The following is a 27,250-nucleotide window of genomic DNA, read 5'->3' as shown; positions in this document are numbered from 1 at the left end:
ATTTCCTTATTCTCTGAGTCGCACACTCAATTTACATATCAATTTACCTTCCCGGTCTAATATGCTGTCACATGAGCTGGCGGCCTCCAGATTTCTGTCCTGCAGACCGTACCATTGCTTCTGTAAAGAATAGCTCACCTAAAAATGCAAATTCCGTCACCATTTATTCTTCCCAATGTCACTCCGAACCGGCATGGCTTTCTTTCTTCCACAAGACACACAAAAAAGTGAATTTTTAAACAATATTCTGGCCACTCTTTTGCTAAAATACAGTTTACAGAGCTGTCTGTTACTGACAATCCTCATTTTTGGCTGCGTGAGATTCTCCAGCTTTGTTGTTGTTGAGCTGTTAAAGCTCCGCCCTCTTCTGGAAAGGGGGCGGGAGCAGCAGCTCATTTGCATTTAAAGGGACACACACAAAAACGGCGTGTTTTTGCTCACACCCAAATAGGGGCAAATTTGACAAGCTATAATAAATGATCTGTGGGGGATTTTGAGCTGAAACTTCACAGACACATTCTGGAGACACCAGAGACTTGTGAACGGGGCATTATAGGACCCCTTTAATAGGAATAAAACAGCTTATGTTTGTCACCCAACATTTCAGTTATTCTTCTCTCTTCTCTGACCTTTTCACTTTTTAGAACTTCCTTCACCATCGTTTCTCCGTTCCCTTCATCTCCCTCGCTATACTTCCTCATCTCCGTCTTGACACTCTTTGAGGGCTCGAGTCGGCGCAGGAGCTGACGATTGTGCTGACAGTGTGCTTTCTGCTCGGAGCGCTCTGTTGGGCTGCAGCATACTAACGCTATTGAAATGAGACTTGGGGAGAAAGTGATCCAGTGTAACAGGAACCCTAGAGGTGTAGAGCCCATTCCCATCAGCCCCGGCCCCGAGCGGCGAGCTGACTAAGGCACTTTTTGATTCCCACATCTCTGCAAGGTGCCTGGTGTGAAAAACGGCTCTCTCCAAAACAGAATCTCTTTAGGATCAAGAACGCCGGCCAGACAAAGACAGCGGCGTGATCAAACGAAGGGGAACTTTCATTGGATGGGTGTTTTTTTTTACACTGAAGAAAGTTTGATACCTTTAAACTGAGTAAATATGGATGTAAAGGGAAGGCTTTGAAACCAAACAGTCTCAAATTGAAATGTGAATCTAATGGAAGTTCAAAGGCTGCGACAAAACCTTTTCGAAATTCAAACTTTGGCCAAATGACAAACAAGCTGCATGATGAGACATATTTCAGATGAAACGTTGTCTTGATATTCAGAAGAGCTGATGGAGACTACAGAAATAGGCGGACGGGTCAGAGTTCTCCCCCTACCCTCCTGGCATTTCATTCATCTCCATTAAAGCTTCCCTAGCCACATGTCCTTGCCAACTGTTTCTAACTGACTTGCAATTAGGTGAAAAAAATGGTTGAGATATTCCCATGCTGCCCTCACCCTCGCGCTCCAGCAGTGTGTTGAATTACGATCACCTCATCTGGTTTAATTCATCCGCTGTCTCATTTTACAAACACAAAGTAGACCGCCTTAGAAATGGGAGCAAGATCAAGCCATTCTCTGAAGAGTAATCAGTGACTGTTTGGTCAATGTTATAACCCTTTGAAATATCAGTCAGTTCATTAAATGAAAACTTGATTTTTATTTAAACCAACATGGATGTTTATCGTAAGCTACACGGCTGACCTCCACGCTGACCTTCTTCTACCTTTAAAACATTCTCCTCCTCTCAGAGCGATGAATGGCAGGCGGTCTTAAATGACGACTTCCTTTTTGGCGTGCGTCTGGGCCGGGGAAGAGCTGTAAAACCTGAAAGGAGCCCGCAAAGGGCGCAGCATGAAGTTATTTCCTCCCATAATGCTTAATTGCTTGTTTGATTACCTTGTGTTTTCTGCAGCATTAAAATGGGAGGTGACCAACCTTAGCCTTTCATTTGACAATAAGCATGTGACCTTGAGATAGCCGCCCATGCTGATGACACAAAACAGCTATGGTCAAGGTGATGTGTGGATTTTACTTTTTATTAATGTGAGAACTAATGAAGCGTAGGAGACAAAGTGACCTTTTTTCAGGTCTGCAAAATGTCGACAGCTAATTCATGCTGGAATTCTGAAAAGGTTTCAGCAATTTTTCGGGCGGCTCTATTTAAAAAATACTCCTTGAACAGATATTAATTTCAATGAAAACTTTTACAGCCTGATAGCATACGTTTTTAAGTTCCACAAATCATTTTTTATTCTCTTAAATGGAGGTTGCAAAAGGTTTTTTTTTTGCAGCAGTGCCACAGAAGAAACATTTTTAGTTCCGCAAACTAAACAACCCAATGGTTGGGTTAAACAACCTATTCAGTGGATCAAAATCCAATCTCTGGGTCAAAACAATCCATTCGCTGGGTTAAAACAACCAAACCTCTGGGTCAAAACAACCCAATTGCTGGGTCAAAACAACCCAGTTGCTGGGTCAAAACAATTCATTTGCTGGGTCAAAACAACCCAGTCGCTGGGTCAAAACAATCAATTCTCTGGGTCAAAACAATCCAATCTATGCGCTGGGTTAAAACAACCCATTCTCTGGGTCAAAACAATCCAATCTATGCGCTGGGTTAAAACAACCCAATCTCTGGGTCAAAACAATCCAATCTATGCTCTGGGTTAAAACAACCCATTCTCTGGGTCAAAACAATCCATTTGCTGGGTTAAAACAACCCAGTCGCTGGGTCAAAACAATCAATTCTCTGGGTCAAAACAATCCAATCTATGCGCTGGGTTAAAACAACCCATTCTCTGGGTCAAAACAATCCAATCTATGCGCTGGGTTAAAACAACCCAATCTCTGGGTCAAAACAATCCAATCTATGCGCTGGGTTAAAACAACCCATTCTCTGGGTCAAAACAATCCCTTTGCTGGGTTAAAACAACCCAATTGCTGGGTCAAAACAATCCATGTGCTGGGTTAAAACAACCCAATCTCTGGGTTAAAACAATCAATTCGCTGGGTTAAAACAACCCATTCTCTGGGTCAAAACAATCCAATCTATGCGCTGGGTTAAAACAACCCATTCTCTGGGTCAAAACAATCCATTTGCTGGGTTAAAACAACCCAATTGCTGGGTCAAAACAATCCATGTGCTGGGTTAAAACAACCCAATCTCTGGGTCAAAACAATCCATTTGCTGGGTTAAAACAACCCAATCGCTGGGTCAAAACAATCCATTTGCTGGGTTAAAACAACCCAATCACTGGGTTAAAACAATCAATTCGCTGGGTTAAAACAACCCAATCACTGGGTTAAAACAATCCATGCGCTGGGTTAAAACAACCCAATCTCTGGGTCAAAACAATCCAATCTATGCGCTGGGTTAAAACAACCCATTCTCTGGGTCAAAACAATCCATTTGCTGGGTTAAAACAACCCAATCACTGGGTTAAAACAATCAATTCGCTGGGTTAAAACAACCCATTCTCTAGGTCAAAACAATCCATTTGCTGGGTTAAAACAACCCAATCGCTGGGTTAAAACAACCCAATCGCTGGGTTAAAACAACCCAATCGCTGAGTTAAAACAACCCAATTGCTGGGTTTGTCCTTTTTTAACCAAACTTGGGTTGTTTTCAACCCAGCATTTTTAGATTGTATTATAGGTTCTTTACATCAGCATTTTGGTTTCTGTGTTGCATAAAGAGGTTACTTTCTTCCAAAAATTTGCCCAAACAATGGAAGTCAGTGGGTCCAGTGTGGCTTTGGAACCCACTGACTTTCATTCTATGGACAAACAAACAAACAAACAAACAAACAAACAAACAAACAAACAAACAAATAAAAAAAATAATAAAACAGACATTTTTCAAAATCTCTTCTTTTGAGTTACACAGTATAAAGAAAGTCATACAAGTTTGGAATGACATGAGGGTAAGTAAATGATGACAGGATTTTAATATCTGGGTGATTTAAAGAAACTACAAAAAAGCTGGGTTGTTTCAAATTTGGGTCAAATATGGTCAAACCCAGCCATTGGCTTAACCAACAATTTCACATCAATAACACTTCTTTTTTTTCATCTCTAAAGATCTATACAGCCCATATAACTCATGTACAGTGAAAAAGTATGCTTTAAAAGAAGAGTTGAACCTAAGGTACTTTTATTTTGAGGATTGATGCATAATAAGTTGCATTTGTTTGTTGTTAACATCTGACGCAGTCCAAAACGCTTTCGATATAATTCAGATTGGCCGTGTTTGAAGTCAGAATCAAAGCAAACGACTTTGAAGGGCCTCTATTACTGATGAACAAAAAAGAAAATTACGTGAATGCTCTTGTCGACATTCGGTAATGAAGAAATTCAACAAATGACAGCACTTTGTTCAGAATCCTTTGTTCACGACTGTCACGGCAAGAAAGAGAAAGGGAGAGAAACAGGGATCGGATTTGTTTCTGGGCTTTAGAACATCTATGCCGCATGCAATGGAGAACAAAAGAGAAGTTACAACTACACTACAAACGTCTGTACAAAATTAGTCTCAAAAAATTAACAATGAAGCTGAAAGAGATGCACAGAGAGGCTCTGCAATGCTGCATCCTTTTGGTGAGGAAACGTTGGCCCGCTGTGGCCATCAGAAGGGCTGATTAGCATAAACAACAGGCTTTTCTCAAAGATCAGACGATTTCTAATCATTCGGTGTGTTTGCCACAGTGCTAATAAGACGGAGATGGACAGAGAAATGCCTCGCTAATGCTTTCTTCACGCGGAGTGGCTCTTCAGATTAATGGCAATCGGCGACACCCACGGCTCCAGCTCACGGGAGCCGTCGTCGCCGCACCGCGCGGTCATTACATTATCACACAATAACAGATAGCCGAATGAATGTGAAACAAAACGCTCGTCCCTTGTCTCTTGATCCCTCATTTCTTTGAGCAACTTGCTCTTGGCTCCTTTCTCTGCTGGAGGAGACCTGGCAGACCTCCAAGGACTGCGCTTGCTGTTTTAAAAAAAGATTTACTTCAGCCAAAGTCATTATTAGTGAAGTGAAGAGATTAAATGGAGATATGTGCTAAATTCCAGGATGTGTCTCTGATAGGTGTGGAGCAACATCTCATTTGTTAGCGATTCATTACGGTAATTGAGAATGCAGGAGAGGAAATTACGGTGATAATGATCCTGTTTTTGAGAGCTGCTTTTTATTAGTTTGATTCAGTACAGCAGTCAGAATCCAATTAATTAAGGAGTCTGACCTCTGACATGATTACTAGTGTCGGCCTAATCTATGCAGGGGTCGCGCACGTAATAAAACTCTCATTTGCTAATCGGCCTAAAGAAAATTAAAGGGCGTGAAGTGTATGCATTTGTTTTGTTTTGTTTTTTTGTGAAAAAAAATGCCGGTGTAAATGAGACTAAATGTGATAGTAAAATGTCATTTTGGTAGACTTTTAATTAAAAATTATGAATACTAAGGATAAAAATTGTGAAAAGATTTTCATTTATTTTAAGCAATCTTAATTCTTTAAAACATAAAAATAAAAATTAATAATAGTAAGTAGTAGTAGTAGTATATTACTAATGTTATAACCTACACCTGACTTTCTTTAAAAATATATATTAAAAGCACAAATAATAATAATAATAATAATAATAATAATAATAATAATAATAATAATATATTTCTAATGTCCTCCTAACTAAATTTGACTTCCTTTTGGAAATAAATAAATAAAGCACTATATAAAATCATATAATAATAATAATAATAATAATAATAATAATAATTTCTAATGTCCTCCTAACCTACACCTGACTTTCTTTAAAAAAATATATAATTAAAAACACAAATAATAATAATAATAATAATAATAATAATATATTTCTAATGTCGCCCTAACCTAAATTTGACTTTCTTTTGGAAATAAATAAATAAAGCACTATATAAAATCATATATAATAATAATAATAATAATAATAATAATTTCTAATGTCCTCCTAACCTACACCTGGGGTGTATTCCAGAAAGCAGGGTTAACTTACTGTCACATATACCCTGAACTCTCGGTTGATTAACCCAAACCTTGCTTACTCGAGGTATGCTGGTTCCAAAAATGCATCCGGGAATAAGTTCAGCCAACCCAGAGTATGTTCCCGGTTAACACACAAGACATTCTCAACAGAGCGACGAATCGATGATTCACCATGGAAAAAGCGCGCCATTCTACTTCATTCTTCTTCTTTTGTTTAATGGTGATTTACATAACCTACTTGGTGCACATCACCACCTATTGGGTGGTTGTGCAATAATTTTTAATCTTAATATTGTTTGTTTGATGCTAATTATTTAATAAAATATCACATATATGATATGTATTTTATTATAGAAATTATAGCATAGAAAATGTCCTGTTATAAAGATTAAGAAGTAGATCCATGTGTGCTATGACAATAAAATTCATATATTAGAATTGAATAAACATTTATATATTGTATAATATAACATTGTGTATATAACTGTAACTATATAACAAATTTAGATACATTAATATAACCATATTGATAATATAACACACATCTAAATTCCTCTTAAGCTAACTAACCCTTGAACATAACCTGCTCCGGAGCAGGTTATGTTCAGAGAGCAAGTTGCTATGGTTACTTACATACCCTAAAAGTTACCTCCGTTTTTGGAACCGAAAGTTGAGGTTATCCGCTTACTTACTCTTAAACATACCCAGGTATGTCACATAACCTGCTTTCTGGAATACCCCCCTGACTTTCTTTAAAAAATATATTATTAAAAGCACAAATAATAATAATAATAATAATAATAATAATAATAATAATAACTAGATAAAAAAGTTCGTCGAGACAAACTTTAAGTTGGCTAGAAAAAGCCGGTCCAGAAAGTTTGAAGTAGTTTTAAAAGTTTAAAGTTTGAGAGTTTTCAGTTTGAAAGTTTAAGTTTTAGTTTAGTAGTTTTGATAGATAGATAGATAGATAGATAGATAGATAGATAGATAGATAGATAGATAGATAGATAGATAGATAGATAGATCTCTGCTCTGCAGTTGCTAGGGTACTTGGGGTGGTTGCTAAGGTGTTGCTATGCGGTTGCTAGGGTACCCGGGGTGGTTGCTAAGGTGTTGCTATGCGGTTGCTAAGGTATTCTGGGTGGTTGCTAGGGTGTTGCTATGCGGTTGCTAGGGTACCCAAGGTGGTTGCTAAGGTGTTGCTATGCGGTTGCTAAGGTATTCTGGGTGGTTGCTAAGGTTTTGCTATGCGGTTTCTAGGGTACTCAGGGTGGTTGTTAAGGTGTAATAATAATAAAATATTTCTAATGTCCTCCTAACCTACACCTGATTTAAAAAAAAATATATATATATATATAATTAAAAACACAAATAATAATAATAATAATAATAATAATATATTTCTAGCACTATATAAAATCATATAATAATAGGTGTAATAATAATAAAATATTTCTAATGTCCTCCTAACCTACACCTGATTTAAAAAAAATATATATATAATTAAAAACACAAATAATAATAATAATAATAATAATAATAATAATAATAATATATTTCTAGCACTATATAAAATCATATAATAATAATAATAATAATAATAATAATAATAATAATAATAATAATAATAATAATAATAATATATTTCTAATGTTGTCCTAACCTAAACCTGACTTTTTTTTTGGAAATAAATACATAAATAAATAAAATCGTATATCACTAATTGTAATTTTATAAACACTAATAATAATAACAATAATAATTATTATTATTATTATTTTTATTTATTATAGAGTGCCTATTTACACTATATCACACCTCGTTTACACTAACTCCGCCCACTGACGTCTGGTTATAAATTACGGAAGACGCTGGCTTTCTATCGCTTGTAGCGGTAATGCATGTGGCAGGAAGTTTTGACGCAAATCGACCCGAGTTCGAATCCAACTTTTGCTGAACTTGCTCTGCTCTCTTTTCCCATCATATATCAGATCAGTAAGGCATTTATTTTCAAGAAAAATTAAGAAAATATTTGAAAAGTGGAAATAACGTGTGTTTAATAATAGAGGGCTTTATTGTCCCAGTAAGTTAGCATTCATTTAATCATTTTTAGAAATATAATCCTTTACACTAATACATATTAATCCACAACAACACTGAGATATAAATAGTGGCAGATACTATTTGCAAGTATAAATAGAATCTAACACTTATTTAAAAGAAAATACTGCTATTTTTACATGGTGTAAATAGAATCTAGTTGCTATTTACCCTCAGTGTAAATAGCCACTGCCTTATTATTATTGACTCTGAAAACCAATCATAACCAATCATATTTCTAATGCTATAACCTTCGGACACTATAACTTTCTGTTGGTCTCAGCAAAGCCTTTTTTACAGTACATGTAAATTTACACTTTCTTCCCCAAAGAACTCGAGCTCCAACCACTGAAACAGGCCTGTCACCTCTTTCCTCACAGCAGGTTTAAGATTCCTGTCCTGTATAATTGTGTTTGACAGGTGGCAGCTTGCGTTGCTTTCATTATCTCGGTGTTTACCTCTCTTTTATGCTGACTCTGCGATATTTCAGTCGCTACTCAAATCGCACCGCTCAAAATGAACTGAGCTATAGTGCCGTCCATCCTATAGAAACAATTACAGGGCCGGCGCTGCTGCCAAAGAGTGCTTTTACACACAGAGAGTGTATTACGGTGAGAGGCCAGTCCATCACGTTAAGAGGATGGGAGAACCATTACACCTCTGGACAAACGTGAGAAGTACAGTATGTGCGTGTTTGCACGTGTGTGTGAAAATGAGAATGCATTGAGAAGCCATAGACTTGGAAACTCTCTGTGTTTAAAATGGGACAGTGCTTCAGTTTATAAGCAGTTTTGGCTCTAAAACGTCATTATATCTGTTGTGCTTCAATTGCAGGCATTGGTGAGTCTGTTAGAGGCACAGATGCATTTGTACTGCGGCAGAAAAACAAAGAGCCAAACGTTTATTAAATTGGTGCCATTTGGCCAATCAAAGATGTCACTTCGATGTTAGCATATACGAGCACACTTAGAGGTAAAACCGAACGTTTTATGCAGAAATCCATTATGAACATGGCAGCGTAACAACCTGTTCAACAGATTATAGGAGGAAGAAAATTATCGAAAACATGAAGTGCTCTCAGCTTTAGGCTCTTGGGAGAAACGCTTTACTCACATGAGATTGTATGGAGCACACTTTCCTGTCATCATTAAGGTTTTAAGAATAACCCAAGGCTTGCAGCAGATGCTTGGAAGATAACATCTCATTGACAAAGAGCTGCTGCTGCTCTGATTAGATCGGCTTGAAAATCTTCCTGTGCACTTCATCTTTTATTACACAGACAAATTAATCTGCTCCATACTTGCATCACCGAGGATTTCAGTCAAAGACCTCTTGTAGAATCTCAAATTCGCCCTGACGTGACGATCAGCAGACGGTATCTGACAAAAGAGGGATTTAAACACACATTATACACGTAAAAGTGCACCAGAGACGTTATAAGGAGGAGCAGGCAATCTAATTGTATACAAATGAATGGGAAAATCATGATGCTGAATATGGCAGCTCTAGAATTTAAAATCCCAGTTTGTTTTCTCTAGAACGGGCACGCGCATTTAACTGGAAGTGCAAAAATAGTTTTTAGCAGCATCATGCAAAGCTGGATCAGACGGTCATGTGATCTTAACCCTTTCATGCATAGAGGTCAGCTATTCAAAAAGCATTTTCTTGCTATGGGTTTTGATGGCATAGTTGCACATCAACCTCTACAGTGGACTCTAGTGCATCATACTATACATTGCCACCAAGTGGCAAACCGTTGTATGTCGATTTTTTTCCCTCCAAACCAAGATGGCCGATGGTCAGTCAGAAATGCCAAGTTGCTCCGGAATATCCATCCATTCCTTCTATCCTAGGAGACTCTTTTGCAGGTAAAAAAAATAAAAATGTTGTAGCATGAAGCAATATCTAAAGAGTCAAATCATGTTTTTAGATTGGGATTAAATTCTGATTAATCATCTATCTGTCCACTAAATTGGACATCATGCATCATTAGCTATATTTCAGCTACAATTCATACTATTACTGTGACTGTTTTTTTTTAATACTTCATCTGCAGTAACTTTTTTGACTGTAAATAAATGTATTTGTGTTATTAGAATGTAATTTGCACTAACATCAAACAAATAATGATTACATAAGTAATGCACGTTACAAGTAATTACAAGTAATGCATGTTACTTGTAATGCATTACTTTATTCGTAACATCAAAAATGTAATCTGATTGCATCAAGCATGTTACTTATAATGTGTTCCTTTACTCATAACATCAAAAAGTAATCTGATTATGTAATGCATGTTACTTGTAATGCATTACTCATAACATCAAAAAGTAATCTGATTACATCATGCATGTTGCTTGTAATGCATTAATTTACTAGTAAACATCAAAAAGTAATCTGATTACGTAATGCATGTTACTTGTAACATCAATAAGTAATCTGATTATGTAACGCATGTTACTTGTAATGCATTACTTTACTGGTAACATCAAAAAGTAATCTGATTATGTAATGCATGTTACTTGTAATGTTTTTTTTTACACCTTACATCAAAAAGTAATCTGATTATGTCATGTATGTTACTTGTAATACGTTACTTCACTCATAACATCAAAAAGTAATCTGATTACATCATGAATGTTGCTTGTAATGCATTAATTTACTCATAAACATCAAAAAGTAATCTGATTATGTAATGCATGTTACTTGTAACATCAATAAATAATCTGATTATGTAACGCATGTTACTTGTAATGCATTACTGGTAAAATTAAAAAGTAATCTGATTATGTAATGCATGTTACTTGTAATGCATTACTCATAACATCAAAAAGTAATCTGATTACATCATGCATGTTGCTTGTAATGCATTAATTTACTCGTAAACATCAAAAAGTAATCTGATTACGTAATGCATGTTACTTGTAACATCAATAAGTAATCTGATTATGTAACGCATGTTACTTGTAATGCATTACTTTACTGGTAACATCAAAAAGTAATCTGATTATGTAATGCATGTTACTTGTAATGTTTTTTTTTTACACCTTACATCAAAAAGTAATCTGATTATGTCATGCATGTTACTTGTAATACGTTACTTCACTCATAACATCAAAAAGTAATCTGATTACATCATGCATGTTGCTTGTAATGCATTAATTTACTCGTAAACATCAAAAAGTAATCTGATTACGTAATGTATGTTACTTGTAACATCAATAAGTAATCTGATTATGTAACGCATGTTACTTGTAATGCATTACTGGTAACATCAAAAAGTAATCTGATTATGTAATGCATGTTACTTGTAATGTTTTTTTTTACACCTTATATCAAAAAGTAATCTGATTATGTCATGCATGTTACTTGTAATACGTTACTTCACTCATAACATCAAAAAGTAATCTGATTACATCATGCATGTTGCTTGTAATGCATTAATTTACTCGTAAACATCAAAAAGTACTCTGATTACGTAATGCATGTTACTTGTAACATCAATAAGTAATCTGATTATGTAACGCATGTTACTTGTAATGCATTACTTTACTGGTAACATCAAAAAGTAATCTGATTATGTAACGCATGTTACTTGTAATGCATTACTTTACTGGTAACATCAAAAAGTAATCTGATTATGTAATGCATGTTACTTGTAATGTTTTTTTTTACACCTTACATCAAAAAGTAATCTGATTATGTCATGCATGTTACTTGTAATACGTTACTTCACTCATAACATCAAAAAGTAATCTGATTACATCATGAATGTTGCTTGTAATGCATTAATTTACTCGTAAACATCAAAAAGTAATCTGATTATGTAATGCATGTTACTTGTAACATCAATAAATAATATGATTATGTAACGCATGTTACTTGTAATGCATTACTGGTAAAATCAAAAAGTAATCTGATTATGTAATGCATGTTACTTGTAATGTGTTTTTTTTACTCCTTACATCAAAAAGTAATCTGATTATGTCATGCATGTTACTTGTAATACATTACTTCACTCATAACATCAAAACGTAATCTGATTACATCATGAATGTTGCTTGTAATGCATTAATTTACTCGTAAACATCAAAAAGTAATCTGATTATGTAACGCATGTTACTTGTAATGCATTACTTTACTGGTAACATCAAAAAGTAATCTGATTATGTAATGCATGTTACTTGTAATGTTTTTTTTACTCCTTACATTAAAAAGTAATCTGATTATGTCATGCATGTTAATTGTAATGCATTACATTACCCATTACATCAAAAAGTAATCTGATTATGTAATGCATGTTAATTGTAATGCATTACATTACCCATTACATCAATAAATAATCTGATTATGTAACGCATGTTACTTGTAATGCATTACTGGTAAAATTAAAAAGTAATCTGATTATGTAATGCATGTTACTTATAATGCATTACTCATAACATCAAAAAGTAATCTGATTACATCATGCATGTTGCTTGTAATGCATTAATTTACTCGTAAACATCAAAAAGTAATCTGATTACGTAATGCATGTTACTTGTAACATCAATAAGTAATCTGATTATGTAACGCATGTTACTTGTAATGCATTACTTTACTGGTAACATCAAAAAGTAATCTGATTATGTAATGCATGTTACTTGTAATGTTTTTTTTTACACCTTACATCAAAAAGTAATCTGATTATGTCATGCATATTACTTGTAATACGTTACTTCACTCATAACATCAAAAAGTAATCTGATTACATCATGCATGTTGCTTGTAATGCATTAATTTACTCGTAAACATCAAAAAGTAATCTGATTACGTAATGCATGTTACTTGTAACATCAATAAGTAATCTGATTATGTAACGCATGTTACTTGTAATGCATTACTTTACTGGTAACATCAAAAAGTAATCTGATTATGTAATGCATGTTACTTGTAATACGTTACTTCACTCATAACATCAAAAAGTAATCTGATTACATCATGAATGTTGCTTGTAATGCATTAATTTACTCGTAAACATCAACAAGTAATCTGATTATGTAACGCATGTTACTTGTAATGCATTACTGGTAAAATCAAAAAGTAATCTGATTATGTAATGCATGTTACTTGTAATGTGTTTTTTTTACTCCTTACATCAAAAAGTAATCTGATTATGTCATGCATGTTACTTGTAATACGTTACTTCACTCATAACATCAAAAAGTAATCTGATTACATCATGCATGTTGCTTGTAATGCATTAATTTACTCGTAAACATCAAAAAGTAATCTGATTACGTAATGCATGTTACTTGTAACATCAATAAGTAATCGGATTATGTAACGCATGTTACTTGTAATGCATTACTTTACTGGTAACATCAAAAAGTAATCTGATTATGTAATGCATGTTACTTGTAATACGTTACTTCACTCATAACATCAAAAAGTAATCTGATTACATCATGAATGTTGCTTGTAATGCATTAATTTACTCGTAAACATCAACAAGTAATCTGATTATGTAACGCATGTTACTTGTAATGCATTACTGGTAAAATCAAAAAGTAATCTGATTATGTAATGCATGTTACTTGTAATGTTTTTTTTACTCCTTACATTAAAAAGTAATCTGATTATGTCATGCATGTTACTTGTAATACGTTACTTCACTCGTAACATCAAAAAGTAATCTGATTACGTAATGCATGTTAATTGTAATGCATTACATTACCCATTACATCAAAAAGTAATCTGATTACATTATGCATGTTACTTGTACTGACTGAGGTTATCATAATTCATGCATGAAAGGGTTAACATAGCGCCCCCATTAGGCAACAAAACAGTTCTTTGTTGGCCAGTAACATTCATTATATGACTTTAAACTAAATTCTTAACTATTTAAATGAGGGGAAAATCACTGAGTTTACCTTTAAGAACCATAACAGAGCCATTCAGATATTTATTCAATATTAAAAAATACAGTAGCTAACTATTGATAATTATTCAAAAATGACGTGCTTGCTTGATTTACGTGCAACAGAAAATATAAAAATACGTAATTAAAAGACAAACATTGGCATGTGTGGCGTGCACGCCACATAATTAGGCGCTCCACTGAGGATACAGCTTAAAAGAGATAATCCAAGTTAGACGTGGGTGTAAAATAGATTTTCCAACTTTCTCATAAAACAAAAATAATTGTCTGGCAATGATGAGAGCAGCAGTGATGTTTGATAAGTCCAAGAGCTAAATTTGCAGGAGTTTCCCAGCCGTTAGCACCCACCTGCTGTGTTTTAATTGCTTTTTAGGGAAACAGAGTTAAAAAAAAAAAAAAAAAAAAAAAAAAAAAAAGACTTAATACCATCTGCCTGCTATTGTACATGCCAGTTTTTCCTGTTGTCCATATATAGGACCACAAATATTCTGTATTCTTCCAGCCAATGTAAGTCCCCGGTGTCCTGAACAAGTGAAATAAAATAGCATTATTTACTTATTTTGATGTCAGTGGGTATTTTATTCACACAAAATGTAAAGCGAATGGAGAGAAGAGAATAGCTTTTATGCTAATGGCTCCAACTAAAACTTTATTTCTATTAAGCAGCACATGTTTTTTTTTTTTTTTTTTAATTGAGAATTTGACTGTATGGCCGATTAGAAACATGCATTTTTATGGTATGCTAATCATGCAGGTCTGTTTTCATTCACGTAGGGGAATATTGCTAATTAGCTGTATTTCAAATGACTATATTAAAGCATAAATCCCAGCCTCAGTCTTTCTTGTAGGCTGCAACTAATGTGCAAGTATTATAGCGGTGGAGCAGGCAATGCTGATGTTAAAATCTCTAAATTATGCATTATCTCTGTGAGCCAGGTGAAATCATCAACAGTACAAAAATATGCTAACGGTGCTGTAGCCTTAGCAAAATACTGCTCATGTTCATACAAACAGAGGTAGAGACAGAGAGAGAAGAGGAGTATGGGTAAAAGAGGTAGAAAACAGTGAAGTAATACAGATGAAGGTCTAATCAGCCACTCTGCTACTGTTTGTTCACTCGTTCATTCATTAGTTTGCTCATTCTTTCATTCACTTGTTTGCTCTTTCATGCATTTGTTCGATCACTCATTCGTTTGCTCATTCTTTCTATCTTTGCAATGTGATTCTTACAAAAAATATGGAAGTACTTGGCAGCTATAAAGACCTAATGGTGAGAGGAAACAAAGTGGACTCGACAGGTCAAGTGGTATTTGCACAGACCAAGGCTTGAGGTGTGGAAAGGTGATTATGTTGTTCGATATTTCGCCTTGAAATCCTGAGCTGCATGAAACTATTCTCAGTGTTTGAAAGTAAGTCAATGACATATCTGGCCGGCTGAGGTTACTGAGACCTCTCAGACTTCTCTCTAAAGAACAGTCCCGTTTGCATAATCTCTCTATAGTATGTCAGACAGTTGTGCTAGAGTGGAGACTGCCGTATTAGCATAGCCCCGCCCTGAGCGAGTTGTACACTGTCCGCCATTGTCTCGACAGCTGTAGCGACATGAATGTCTGGTAAGAGATTGAGGTGTTTGGTTGTTGGATGTAAGAGTGAACATAACAGTCTTCATTTACTCCCGACATCTGAGCCGCTGAAGACGCAGTGGATTAGTTTGATTTTTGAAGGGAATGAGCCACAGATCTAATATACACATGTGATTTCTGTCCCTGCTGTTTACGTTCACAGACACAACCCACTGTGTTTATGTGAACTTTGTGTGTTTTTGACATAACCTTGTGTATTGGCAGTTTAAATACAAACCCGATTCCAAAAAAGCTGGGACACTGTACAAATTGTGAATAAAAAAGGAATGCAATAATTTACAAATCTCATAAACTTATATTTTATTCACAATAGAATATAGATAATATATCAAATGTTGAAAGTGAGACATTTTGAAATGTCATGGCAAATATTGGCTCATTTTGGATTTCATGAGAGCTACACATTCCAAAAAAGTTGGGACAGGTAGCAATAAGAGGCCGGAAAAGTTAAATGTACATATAAGGAACAGCTGGAGGACCAATTTGCAACTTATTAGGTCAATTGGCAACATGATTGGGTATAAAAAGAGCCTCTCAGAGTGGCAGTGTCTCTCAGAAGTCAAGATGGGCAGAGGATCACCAATTCCCCCAATGCTGCGGTGAAAAATAGTGGAGCAATATCAGAAAGGAGTTTCTCAGAGAAAAATTGCAAAGAGTTTAAAGTTATCATCATCTACAGTGCATAATATCATCCAAAGATTCAGAGAATCTGGAACAATCTCTGTGCGTAAGGGTCAAGGCCGGAAAACCATACTGGATGCCCGTGATCTTCGGGCCCTTAGACGGCACTGCATCACATACAGGAATGCTACTGTAATGGAAATCACAACATGGGCTCAGGAATACTTCCAGAAAACATTGTCGGAGAACACAATCCACCGTGCCATTCGCCGTTGCCGGCTAAATCTCTATAGGTCAAAAAAGAAGCCATATCTAAACATGATCCAGAAGCGCAGGCGTTTTCTCTGGGCCAAGGCTCATTTAAAATGGACTGTGGCAAAGTGGAAAACTGTTCTGTGAATCAAAATTTGAAGTTCGTTTTGGAAAACTGGGACGCCATGTCATCCGGACTAAAGAGGACAAGGACAACCCAAGTTGTTATCAGCGCTCAGTTCAGAAGCCTGCATCTCTGATGGTATGGGGTTGCATGAGTGCGTGTGGCACGGGCAGCTTACACATCTGGAAAGGCACCATCAATGCTGAAAGGTATGTCCAAGTTCTAGAACAACATATGCTCCCATCCAGACGTCGTCTCTTTCAGGGAAGACCTTGCATTTTCCAACATGACAATGCCAGACCACATACTGCATCAATTACAACATCATGGCTGCTTAGAAGAAGGATCCGGGTACTGAAATGGCCAGCCTGCAGTCCAGATCTTTCACCCATAGAAAACATTTGGTGCATCATAAAGAGGAAGATGCGACAAAGAAGACCTAAGACAGTTGAACAACTAGAAGCCTGTATTAGACAAGAATGGGACAACATTCCTATTCCTAAACTTGAGCAACTTGTCTCCTCAGTCCCCAGACGTTTGCAGACTGTTATAAAAAGAAGAGGGGATGCCACACAGTGGTAAACATGGCCTTGTCCCAACTTTTTGAGACATACATTTTCTCAGTTTAAACATTTGATATGTCATCTATGTTGTATTCTGAATAAAATATTGAAATTTGAAGCTTCATTGCATTCTGTTTTTATTCACAATTTGTACAGTGTCCAAACTTTTTTGGAATCGGGTTTGTACAATAAAACGTGAAAGAGAAGTTAGTTTAATACTCACAAAACGTGCCGTCTGACAGACAGCTTTCTGTGCGTGTGCTTCAGATGTGTGCGCTCAGAAAACTATAAATTAGAAGTTTAAACTGATATAGCTTTAAAACACATGCAGATAATAAACTTTCATGATGAAGAAGAACTGCAATGTCCATGTAAATTGGGTCAGACTTAACTAGAGACTCGCTGTAGAGTTGCTGACTCCAGAATAACTCGCAAATGAATCATTCGGTGCGATTTGCGAACCGGTTTAACAGGTTCATTCATGAATCGGTCTATTGCATCTCGGAGCATGTGACGATTTCTTTAGTTCAAAATGAAGAGTAACGACATGTTTTTATGCAATGCAGTGGAGTCAACGATATTATGTTTTGGAATGTAGTGAAGTAAAAGTTTCTCAAAATAACAGTGCTCCAGTAAGTACAGCTACTTGAAAAATGTACTTTAAGTACTGTAATGACATAAAAATAAATGACTAGTTCACTAATTTGTCTTATGTAGGCTCTGTTTAGTTAGGCTGGCTCATGGTCATGTCTACCACTCAATTTGAGCTATTTTTACCTTGACAAATTAGGATTGACAAACTATCAAGGCCTACGGTTAAGCATTGACAGGAACATTGCTCAAAGCAGACAATTTGAAATCTGACAGTAATTGTCCTGAAATGTATTGTTCAAGACACTGAATTTCTTACAGTGCTTCAAAGGAAAGGAACGTCTCTGAAAGAGTTCAGTCCAACCGCACACTAAAGACAACAAAACTGTCAGCGCGCTAAAATCTTCTCAGAGATGTCGCGCCTTCCGATTCATTTTGTTTAAAACACTGGCCCTAAAAATATTAGAGATAAAATACTAATCGGCCATCCTTCTCCTTTCCTTGGTCTTCCTCTTCTACAGTATGGAGTTCACAATCTAAAACACTCGACTTGCCGTTTCTTTATCTGAGCCTCACCAGTCAACACCTTCAACGCATTCTGTTTTCCCAGCTTTCACTCTGGACAGAGGCATGAGAGAGCTCTAATGCATAATGCATGAAGCTGCACTGGCTTGTGGGTAAAACCTGGCGAGAACCGCTCCAGTACACCACTACGATAAGGACTCGCATATTCCAGCCTTACATATTTATTGTTTTGGTTCATAGTTGAGTGGTTTGAGATTAATTATTTGTTGCACATGAATCCATTATGTGCATTTCTACATGCTCTCAGCAGGCAAACATGGGTCTTTTCCAGTCGATACTGAATAGGGCACTCAGCGTGATAGGCAATCACCTCGGATCAATACTAATGTTTTTAGAGACTTCGGGCGAGCTTTGTTCGAGAAAGAAACCGCTATTTAATTCAGTCAGAGTATATTTATTATCAGCATTAATTTATAGGCTCAGTACGTCTGACTGCACCGCTTCAGCTGTTGTTTGAAGAGCAGAATGTCTCCTCAGACTTCAATTTCCAACACTTTCTTCTTGGTTTTTAGGAGCCTATAAGACACACCTCACAGAGTGCCTGTTCTGGCTCTTTTAAAAGCTTCGCCATGGAAGAATCCACACTTCATTTTCTAATTCAAGGTTCAATTTCTTGTAAAATCGCCATTTGACAGCAGCTCTCAGATCTAACGAACAGAAGCGGTTTATTTTGCTCTGTAATATCAGCCCTCGGGACCAGTATACCTCTTCCTCCGAGGCAGTTCAGAAGGACAGAACGACTGAAGCAAAGGTCAGATGATGCTAAAAGGAAGTCCATTCTTACCGTCCGCTCACTACAAAACACGCCACCAGGAAGATAAGGAGCACAATGCCGCCGGCTATGGACACGGCGAGGATTGTGGACTGGTTAGGGTCTCCAATGGCCAGCATATCTGAAGAGGGAGAAAGAGAAAAAGAGACATTTGTGTCAGTGTTAACCCTCATGTTCTGCTGAGGTTGACTCGCTTTCCGCTCAATGAGTTCCTCTGACCTAATCAAAACCCACAAGAAATATATTCAGGCATGCGATCAGCTAAGGACAAAAAAGATGACAATAATAGTAATAATAACAACAGTAACATTACGATACTGTAACTTTTACCTTCTGTTTTTACCACAGGTTTGTATATTTCTGTTTTAACTAGCTTGTATTTTTCAAAAAGTTGTACAGTTTCAAAAATACGGCGATCCGCATATTCTTCTGTAAGCTGACCCTTGCGTATGCGTAAAAAGTGAAGTATACTTTGGGCTTAATGAGCGCAATATCACACAAGTGCTGTTTTTGTCCCAAGTAGAATGTGATGTGATATTGATTTAATACAACAGTTCAATAAATAAGAAGTTAATATTGTGTTATATTTTAGACACACTTTTGTCTGCTTTTGCTCAATTTTGCCAACGAAAATATTACCTATAAAGCCAGAGCAGAACTGTTGTGTTGTGAGCAACACATAGCAGTGTTTCGTTTCTGAATTAATGTTTTGAGTGAATCAATCGGGTGAATGATTCAATGACTCATTCATAAAGAGAGCCATTTACTTAATTCCTTTGAACGAATTGAATGAATGAATGATTCAATGACTTACTCATTTAGACATTTACCGCCACCTACTGGCAGTTTCTTATTTAGAGTATTGTTTCATTTAATAATAATAATAATTAAAAAAATCATATTTCCATATTAATAAAAACCCATTAAAGGTATAGCTCACCCAAAAATGAAAATTCTGTCATCATTTCTATGTTAAATCTTTTTTTTTTTTAAGATACTTTTTGTACTGTCTATTTGATGTTTTTCCCATTTAACACAATAATGACGATTTTTGCGATTAATTTATCTCCATATCTTTGCGATTAATTAATCGCCATATCGTGTATTTAATTAGATTAAAAATTGTATTTAAGTTTATTCTTATTTTATAACAAACAAGTAATGTAACATCTTTTATGGAGAACATATCATCATCATCATCCAGTATGTGATCTCTTAGACCCCAAAAAGGGATAAATATTTAACTTCAATATCAAACTTTGCTTTGGTTCCCTCCAAAAAAAAACAGAACCAGCTGCATTTGGCCACTAAATATGTAGGCGTAGAGGGGAGTCAAATCCTAATTTACGCATGCCATCCAAATAGGTATGTTAACAGAGGGAATAACAGGCTTGGTTTGAAAGTTTCACAGCGAGTATATGGATTTTATGCTGCCGCAATCGACTCATTACTCAAAACAAATACATCATTTATCAAGCCCGGCAACGCATGAGTAACCGCCTCTTTCAGGAAAATGAATATCTCCAGCAACAGGAATTGATTTAGAATTCCACTCAACTTCATTCAACAATCTCAGTTATGCACCACGTACAGAAAGAGATCGCAACTCACTGAGACAGGAACAGATGCACCAAATCAGCTAAGCAATATGAATTTCTCACAGCTATATGATTGTACAAGTTTTTTGACAGGGACAGCGAGAGACATGACAGGAAAGGACGTGGAGAACAGAAGGAGCAGGATTAGGAAAAGAGGAAAGCAGGATTCAAGCCTGATAACTCACAGACTCGATGCATATGCTGTTCACAGTACTGTATGTTCTGCTCTGATGTGTATCGTATGAAATAATGCACACGGTGTAAGCGGTTTATGAATGTCACCGTGAGCCGAAGGCTTAAGCATTTCTTATATAATTAAAAGAGCAATTACTATACTGTTCTCCGTTAACTTTGAGCTTGGCAGATCAGGTCTGCTGAGCTCTTTGATACGCTTCCAGAGACGCTCACTGGGCCGTAACATGCTTTAAATTAGGTGCATATACCACAAGGTCTCTGTGTTTACCGTGTGCCCCGAAGCCTTTTAAAATGTGCCACCATTCTTTGATCCCCATCAAGGGAACACAGGTCAGTTCAACACAGCTCCGTTTGTCCTCACGAGACATGGCGACACACACACACACACACATCCCAGGGAGAATAAGCAGGAGGTTTGGTAAATAAGTCACACATCAGTTCACCATATTAAATCCAGAGCAGTGCCCTGAAACGCCAGCATCTGCTCAATGATGGAACGAGGCTCTATTTTAGATCAAATAGATGTAGTGTTGGTGAGCATAAGAGACTTCTTTCAAAAATATTTTTATGAAATCGTACCGACCCCAAACTTTTGAATGAAACTGTAGAAGCAGTATATATAATAAATAATCTGTGTACACAAACTTTTTATTGCTGCCAATACATACATAATATAAACAATCAACTTATGTACATTATGCATTATAAAAAATGGCTGCAGAGGGCGCCAACGGCCTGGTGTTGTTACACTTTATAGCAGATCAAATCCTTGTTTAATATTGGCCAAACGATATTTAATTCAAATGTTCACCTAATCTTTAATACTTGGTCACTTCTTTACAATAGAAATGCTACAGATGCTGTGATTTCTTGAACAAGAACATGTGGACATCACAACATGTAAACAGATGTATTCTCCTGTGTTACAAAATCTGATGAAATGGTGCACACTGAGTTCTCAGATGAATGTTATAAGCAACACAAACTCGAAGCATATGCCGAGATGGAGTTTGAGATGCATGTACATGATAACAGTTCATGTGGAGCAGCGTTTACTGTGAACGAGCTGCTTTGAGACGTAACTGACACGCATGTAAATAATTAAAGCACATATATATTAAACCCACAGAGCATATGTTTATGTAAGTGAATTCACAATAGCACTATGCTATAGTATGATTTTTAAATGGCTTTAATACGTTGTGCAGCCTTAGAAAACTGTCTAATAATGCCGTTCATGAATTCTCGTCTGTGGAATGCGCCACTTCCGGTATTTTGCCGGTTTCTCGACACTGGTAAAATCGAGCATTTAAATTTAATTGATGAACCGTAACAGCCCTAGATAGAATTATGAAAAGGGGGTTAAATTTCCCAGCATAACATCTCTTTTATGCCATTACAGCTGGTTTGCGGTGGACTCCCCAAAGATTTGCGGTATGCCACTAATGAACTGTGAATAGAGAGGAACAAAGAAAGAGGAAAAAGTCTCAGAAAGGAGGGGAAAAAAAGGAAACTGTTGAGAAAAGAATAAAAACATTACCTTCATGACTGGTCTCCAGCTCGATCTCTCCGCCGTAGCTGCCGTAGCCTCCATCAGTGCGCGCCCTCACTCTGAACACATAGGTGGTGCCTGGCTTCAGGCCCTCCACTGTCATCATGTGGGCTTTGGTCTTCAGGACCGTGTAGTTCTGGTCTCTTTGGTTCTGGAACAGAAGAACACAACAACATTTACATTCACTGAGTGAAATTGTTTTGTTTGATTGGATTTAGAGATAGAGGACATAAAATTATGGTAAATTTAGACTCGGTTATGTTCCTGTACTCACAGGAGTAAAAAATCTTGGGTTATTTTTTCCACCCAAATCCAGGGTTGAGCCTTTTGGGTCATTTTTTGGGGTTATTTTTTCAGTGTTTGGGTACTTTTGTGTTACTCGGATCCTGTTTCGGACGTAACAACCCAGTGTTTGGGTAGTTTTTGTGTTACCCAGATCCTGGGTCAGACGTAACAACCCAGTTTTTGGGTAGTTTTTGTGTTATCCAGATCCTGGGTCAGACGTAACAACCCAGTGTTTGGGTAGTTTTTGTGTTACACAGATCCTGCGTCAGACGTAACAACCCAGTGTTTGGGTAGTTTTTGTGTTACCCAGATCCTGGGTCAGACGTAACAACCCGGCGTTTGGGTAGTTTTTGTGTTACACAGCTCCTGGGTCAGACGTAACAACAAAGCGTTTGGGTAGTTTTTGTGTTACACAGCTCCTGGGTCATACGTAACAACCCAGTGTTTGGGTAGTTTTTGCGTTACCCAGATCCTGTGTTAGACGTAACAACCCAGTTTTTGTGTTATCCAGATCCTGGGTCAGACGTAACAACCCAGTTTTTGTGTTATCCAGATCCTGGGTCAGACGTAACAACCCAGTTTTTGGGTAGTTTTTGTGTTACCCAGATCCTGTGTTAGACGTAACAACCCAGTTTTTGTGTTACCCAGCTCCTGGGTCAGACGTAACAACCCGGCGTTTGGGTAGTTTTTGTGTTAACCAGATCCTGGGTCAGACGTAACAACCCGGCGTTTGGGTAGTTTTTGTGTTACCCAGATCCTGGGTCAGACGTAACAACCTGGCGTTTGGGTCGTTTTTGTGTTACCCAGATCTTGGGTTAGACGTAACAACCTGGCGTTTGGATAGTTTTTGTGTTACCCAGATCCTGGGTCAGACGTAACAACCCGGCGTTTGGGTAGTTTTTGTGTTACCCAGATCCTGGGTCAGACGTAACAACCCGGCGTTTGGGTAGTTTTTGTGTTACCCAGATCCTGGGTCAGACGTAACAACCCAGTGTTTGGGTAGTTTTTGTGTTACCCAGATCCTGGGTCAGACGTAACAACCCGGCGTTTGGGTAGTTTTTGTGTTACACAGCTCCTGGGTCAGACGTAACAACCCAGTTTTTGGGTAGTTTTTGTGTTATCCAGATCCTGGGTCAGACGTAACAACCCAGTGTTTGGGTATTTTTTGCGTGACCCAGATCCTGGGTCAGACGTAACAACCTGGCGTTTGGGTAGTTTTTGTGTTACTCAGATACTGGGTCAGACGTAACAACCCGGCGTTTGGGTAGTTTTTGTGTTACCCAGATCCTGGGTCAGACGTAACAACCCAGTTTTTGGGTAGTTTTTGTGTTATCCAGATCCTGGGTCAGACGTAACAACCCAGTTTTTGGGTAGTTTTTGTGTTACCCAGATCCTGGGTCAGACGTAACAACCCAGTTTTTGGGTAGTTTTTGTGTTATCCAGATCCTGGGTCAGACGTAACAACCCGGCGTTTGGGTCGTTTTTGTGTTACCCAGATCCTGGGTCAGACGTAACAACAAAGCGTTTGGGTAGTTTTTGTGTTACCCAGATCCTGGGTCAGACGTAACAACAAAGCGTTTGGGTAGTTTTTGTGTTACCCAGCTCCTGGGCCAGACGTAACAACCCGGCGTTTGGGTAGTTTTTGTGTTACCCAGATCCTGGGTCAGACGTAACAACCTGCCGTTTGGATAGTTTTTGTGTTACCCAGATCCTGGGTCAGACGTAACAACCCAGTGTTTGGGTAGTTTTTGTGTTACACAGCTCCTGGGTCATACGTAACAACCCAGCGTTTGGGTAGATTTTGTGTTACCCAGATCCTGGGTCATACGTAACAACCCAGCGTTTGGATAGTTTTTGTGTTACCCAGATCCTGGGTCAGACGTAACAACCCAGTTTTTGGGTAGTTTTTGTGTTACACAGCTCCTGGGTCATACGTAACAACCCAGCGTTTGGGTCGTTTTTGTGTTACCCAGATCCTGGTTCAGACGTAACTACCCAGTGTTTTTTACAGTGTGTCAGCAGACATCTTTAATAATCAATGTGAAATAATAAAAGTTTCAACAAGCGTTCTGTTAAATATTACTTGTATGCTATGCTAACAATGTAACCCATTCAATCTGTAATATACTTGTTAAAGCTTTTGAAAGTAAACGGCAGGGTGGCAGTGTTGAATCTGGAGTCTGTGCAGTAGAATAGGACATATGAGGATTAATGAAGGGTATTATTTCAGCAGCATGTTAACACTGTAGCCAGCAGGCGTCATATTTTCAGTCATTTTAGAGAGGCAGATGCTGGGGTGCTAACGGACCGGGCCAGGGCTTTAATTTACACTGTTTGACATGATTATTGGTTTGATTATAGTTACATGAGTCAGACATCTGCATGTGAGTCTATGAATGCAGCGTGCTGATTAATTTTGCAGTAATTTCCAAGACTGCCAGCACTTCACATGGCAGATTCACTTATTCTCTTCTGTGTATTATACACAAAAAATGGCTGAAAGTGCTAGTTTGGATATGGTTGGCATTTTCTCTATGCATTTGGCTGACGCTTGCATTAAAGCTATAACAGTCTAAATAAAAGGCTATGCGAATCTAAAAATATCTTGCAATATGATCTTATAGATTAAAAAATTAAACTTAGAATGGTCAAAAGACCATTGATATTCCTCAGAGAAATCAGCCTTGCAGCCAAAACACCCTTTCAAAACGATTAAATCTTTTCCAAATATCAAAGAGCATCCCGTAACCAAATGGGTTCTGGGAAAGACTTGGTCCCTGTCCACCACACCCAGAATGAAGCAGGGCAGAGCAGGTTTGTGTGTGAGAGCGTGGGACCATTCCAGTTCCAACAAACACAGCATGAACCACACCATCTCCAACACCAGACACCCATCCTGGCATTCAGGCTGAGCTGACATCCCATAATCGCACAGCAACCAGCATGTGTGCCAGACTAGACTGGGTAAAACAATTGCATCTGTGCAGGACTGATGTAAAAAAAAAACTCTAGCAAGTCGACAGACTTTGATGTTTTGAATGGTTTAGAATAGCTTGATATATTTCATTTGATGAGAATGAAAACTAGGCCATTATAGGGATAGAAGTGCAATTTGTCCAATGTGTAAATCTGAAAAAAAGAAAACTGAATTAATTTTATTTATTTGTTTGTATTGCATAAAATATTAAAATAAAATAAAATAAAATAAAATAAAATAAAATAAAATAAAATAAAATAAAATAAAATAAAATAAATAAAATAAATAAAATAAAATAAAATAAAATAAAATAAAATAAAATAAAATAAAATAAAATAAAATAAAATGGTTTTAACTTCTGGATGGACTATATCTCTATCCCACAAAGCCTTGATTTTATTACTTAGTTAATAACTGCGTGTGCATGTTTTCCTTTAGTCTGGATGTGTGTGTCTGTATTTACGGGTGTGTTACAGTGAAGGCCCTCTCTCTGATCGGTGACGTCAGCCCTGGTTTCAATCCCGTTATAATTAAAGAGCTATGCGTGTGTATGTGTGAGCAGTCGGCTGTGGCGTACAGGGTCTGCTGATTGCTTTCATTCCCAAAGGCACGATGATGCTTCAGCCCTCAATTACACATGCCGGGGCTGCCTGGACAACTGCAATCGTTACAGCTTCTAATGGAGGTCAAAGAAGCATGTGTGTAATCTGTGTATGAGGACTTGTTCGAGAAGACCTGGTGGAAATCTAAGAGGAGAGGAGATGTACCTTCTCATAGTAGATGACTTCATACTCCACTATGACTCCGTTTGGTCTGTCGGGTCCCTGCCAGGCCAGTGTGATGCTGTCTTTACTCTTCCTCTCTTTCAGGATCACATTCACTGCGAACAGAGTGAGAGAATGAGAGAGAGAAGAGACATGAGGAGATACAAAACTGTAAAATGGTCTGACATTGAGTACTCGGTTCGACCGCAGCTTTCTGGACCATGCGGCTCACGATCCGCTTACACACTCTCGCTTCACACACACATACACGCGAGTGCTGTGAAACCTTTGTCTTAAGAGAGATGAAGGGGAGGCACACAACAGCAGGTAATTACACTCCTGAAACACTGTCTAACACCTTCTCTGTCTCTCATCTCTCACTGCAGCGGGACGGACAGAGAGAGAGAATGAGACGGAGGAGGAGGGAGAGACAGCGGGTCTGACGTTTGGTCAGATGGTTGGAGGAAAATTCTCCTGGTGTCCTTCACCTCTTCTGTGCTCTGAGATCTGTGAACAGCCTTCAGAATTACACCTGACATACTACACACACACACACACACACACACACACACGCACATTTCTGTGATTGTTGGATCTGGTAATTGTATTTATTATGGATAATAAACTATTCACAGTGCTTGAGCTCACAAATACGCAGCCATTCAAAAGTTTAGAGTCAGATTTTTTAA

At 37.3% G+C, this 27,250-nt stretch overlaps 1 protein-coding gene across 3 annotated transcripts in view; it reads right to left on the bottom strand.

Annotated features, from left to right (window-relative positions):
• epha4b (eph receptor A4b) overlaps nt 1–27,250 on the bottom strand; it is a 179,083-nt gene that overhangs the window by 33,980 nt on the left and 117,853 nt on the right. For 2 of the 3 annotated variants that reach the window (XM_048164790.1, XM_048164789.1), the window contains exons 6-8: nt 26,565–26,677; nt 22,524–22,686; nt 19,203–19,311 (exon numbers count right to left, since the gene is read on the bottom strand). In XM_048164790.1, coding sequence (XP_048020747.1) covers nt 19,203–19,311; nt 22,524–22,686; nt 26,565–26,677 — 385 coding nt within the window. Of the gene's footprint in view, nt 1–9,416; nt 9,496–19,202; nt 19,312–22,523; nt 22,687–26,564; nt 26,678–27,250 lie in introns of all 3 variants that reach the window. The other variant, XR_007181069.1, reaches the window with a different exon arrangement.

This window comes from Megalobrama amblycephala, linkage group LG17 (genome assembly GCF_018812025.1).
Source record: "Megalobrama amblycephala isolate DHTTF-2021 linkage group LG17, ASM1881202v1, whole genome shotgun sequence".
In the NCBI taxonomy this organism is placed as follows: domain Eukaryota; kingdom Metazoa; phylum Chordata; class Actinopteri; order Cypriniformes; family Xenocyprididae; genus Megalobrama; species Megalobrama amblycephala.
This window is presented reverse-complemented; position numbering and strand designations above follow the sequence as displayed.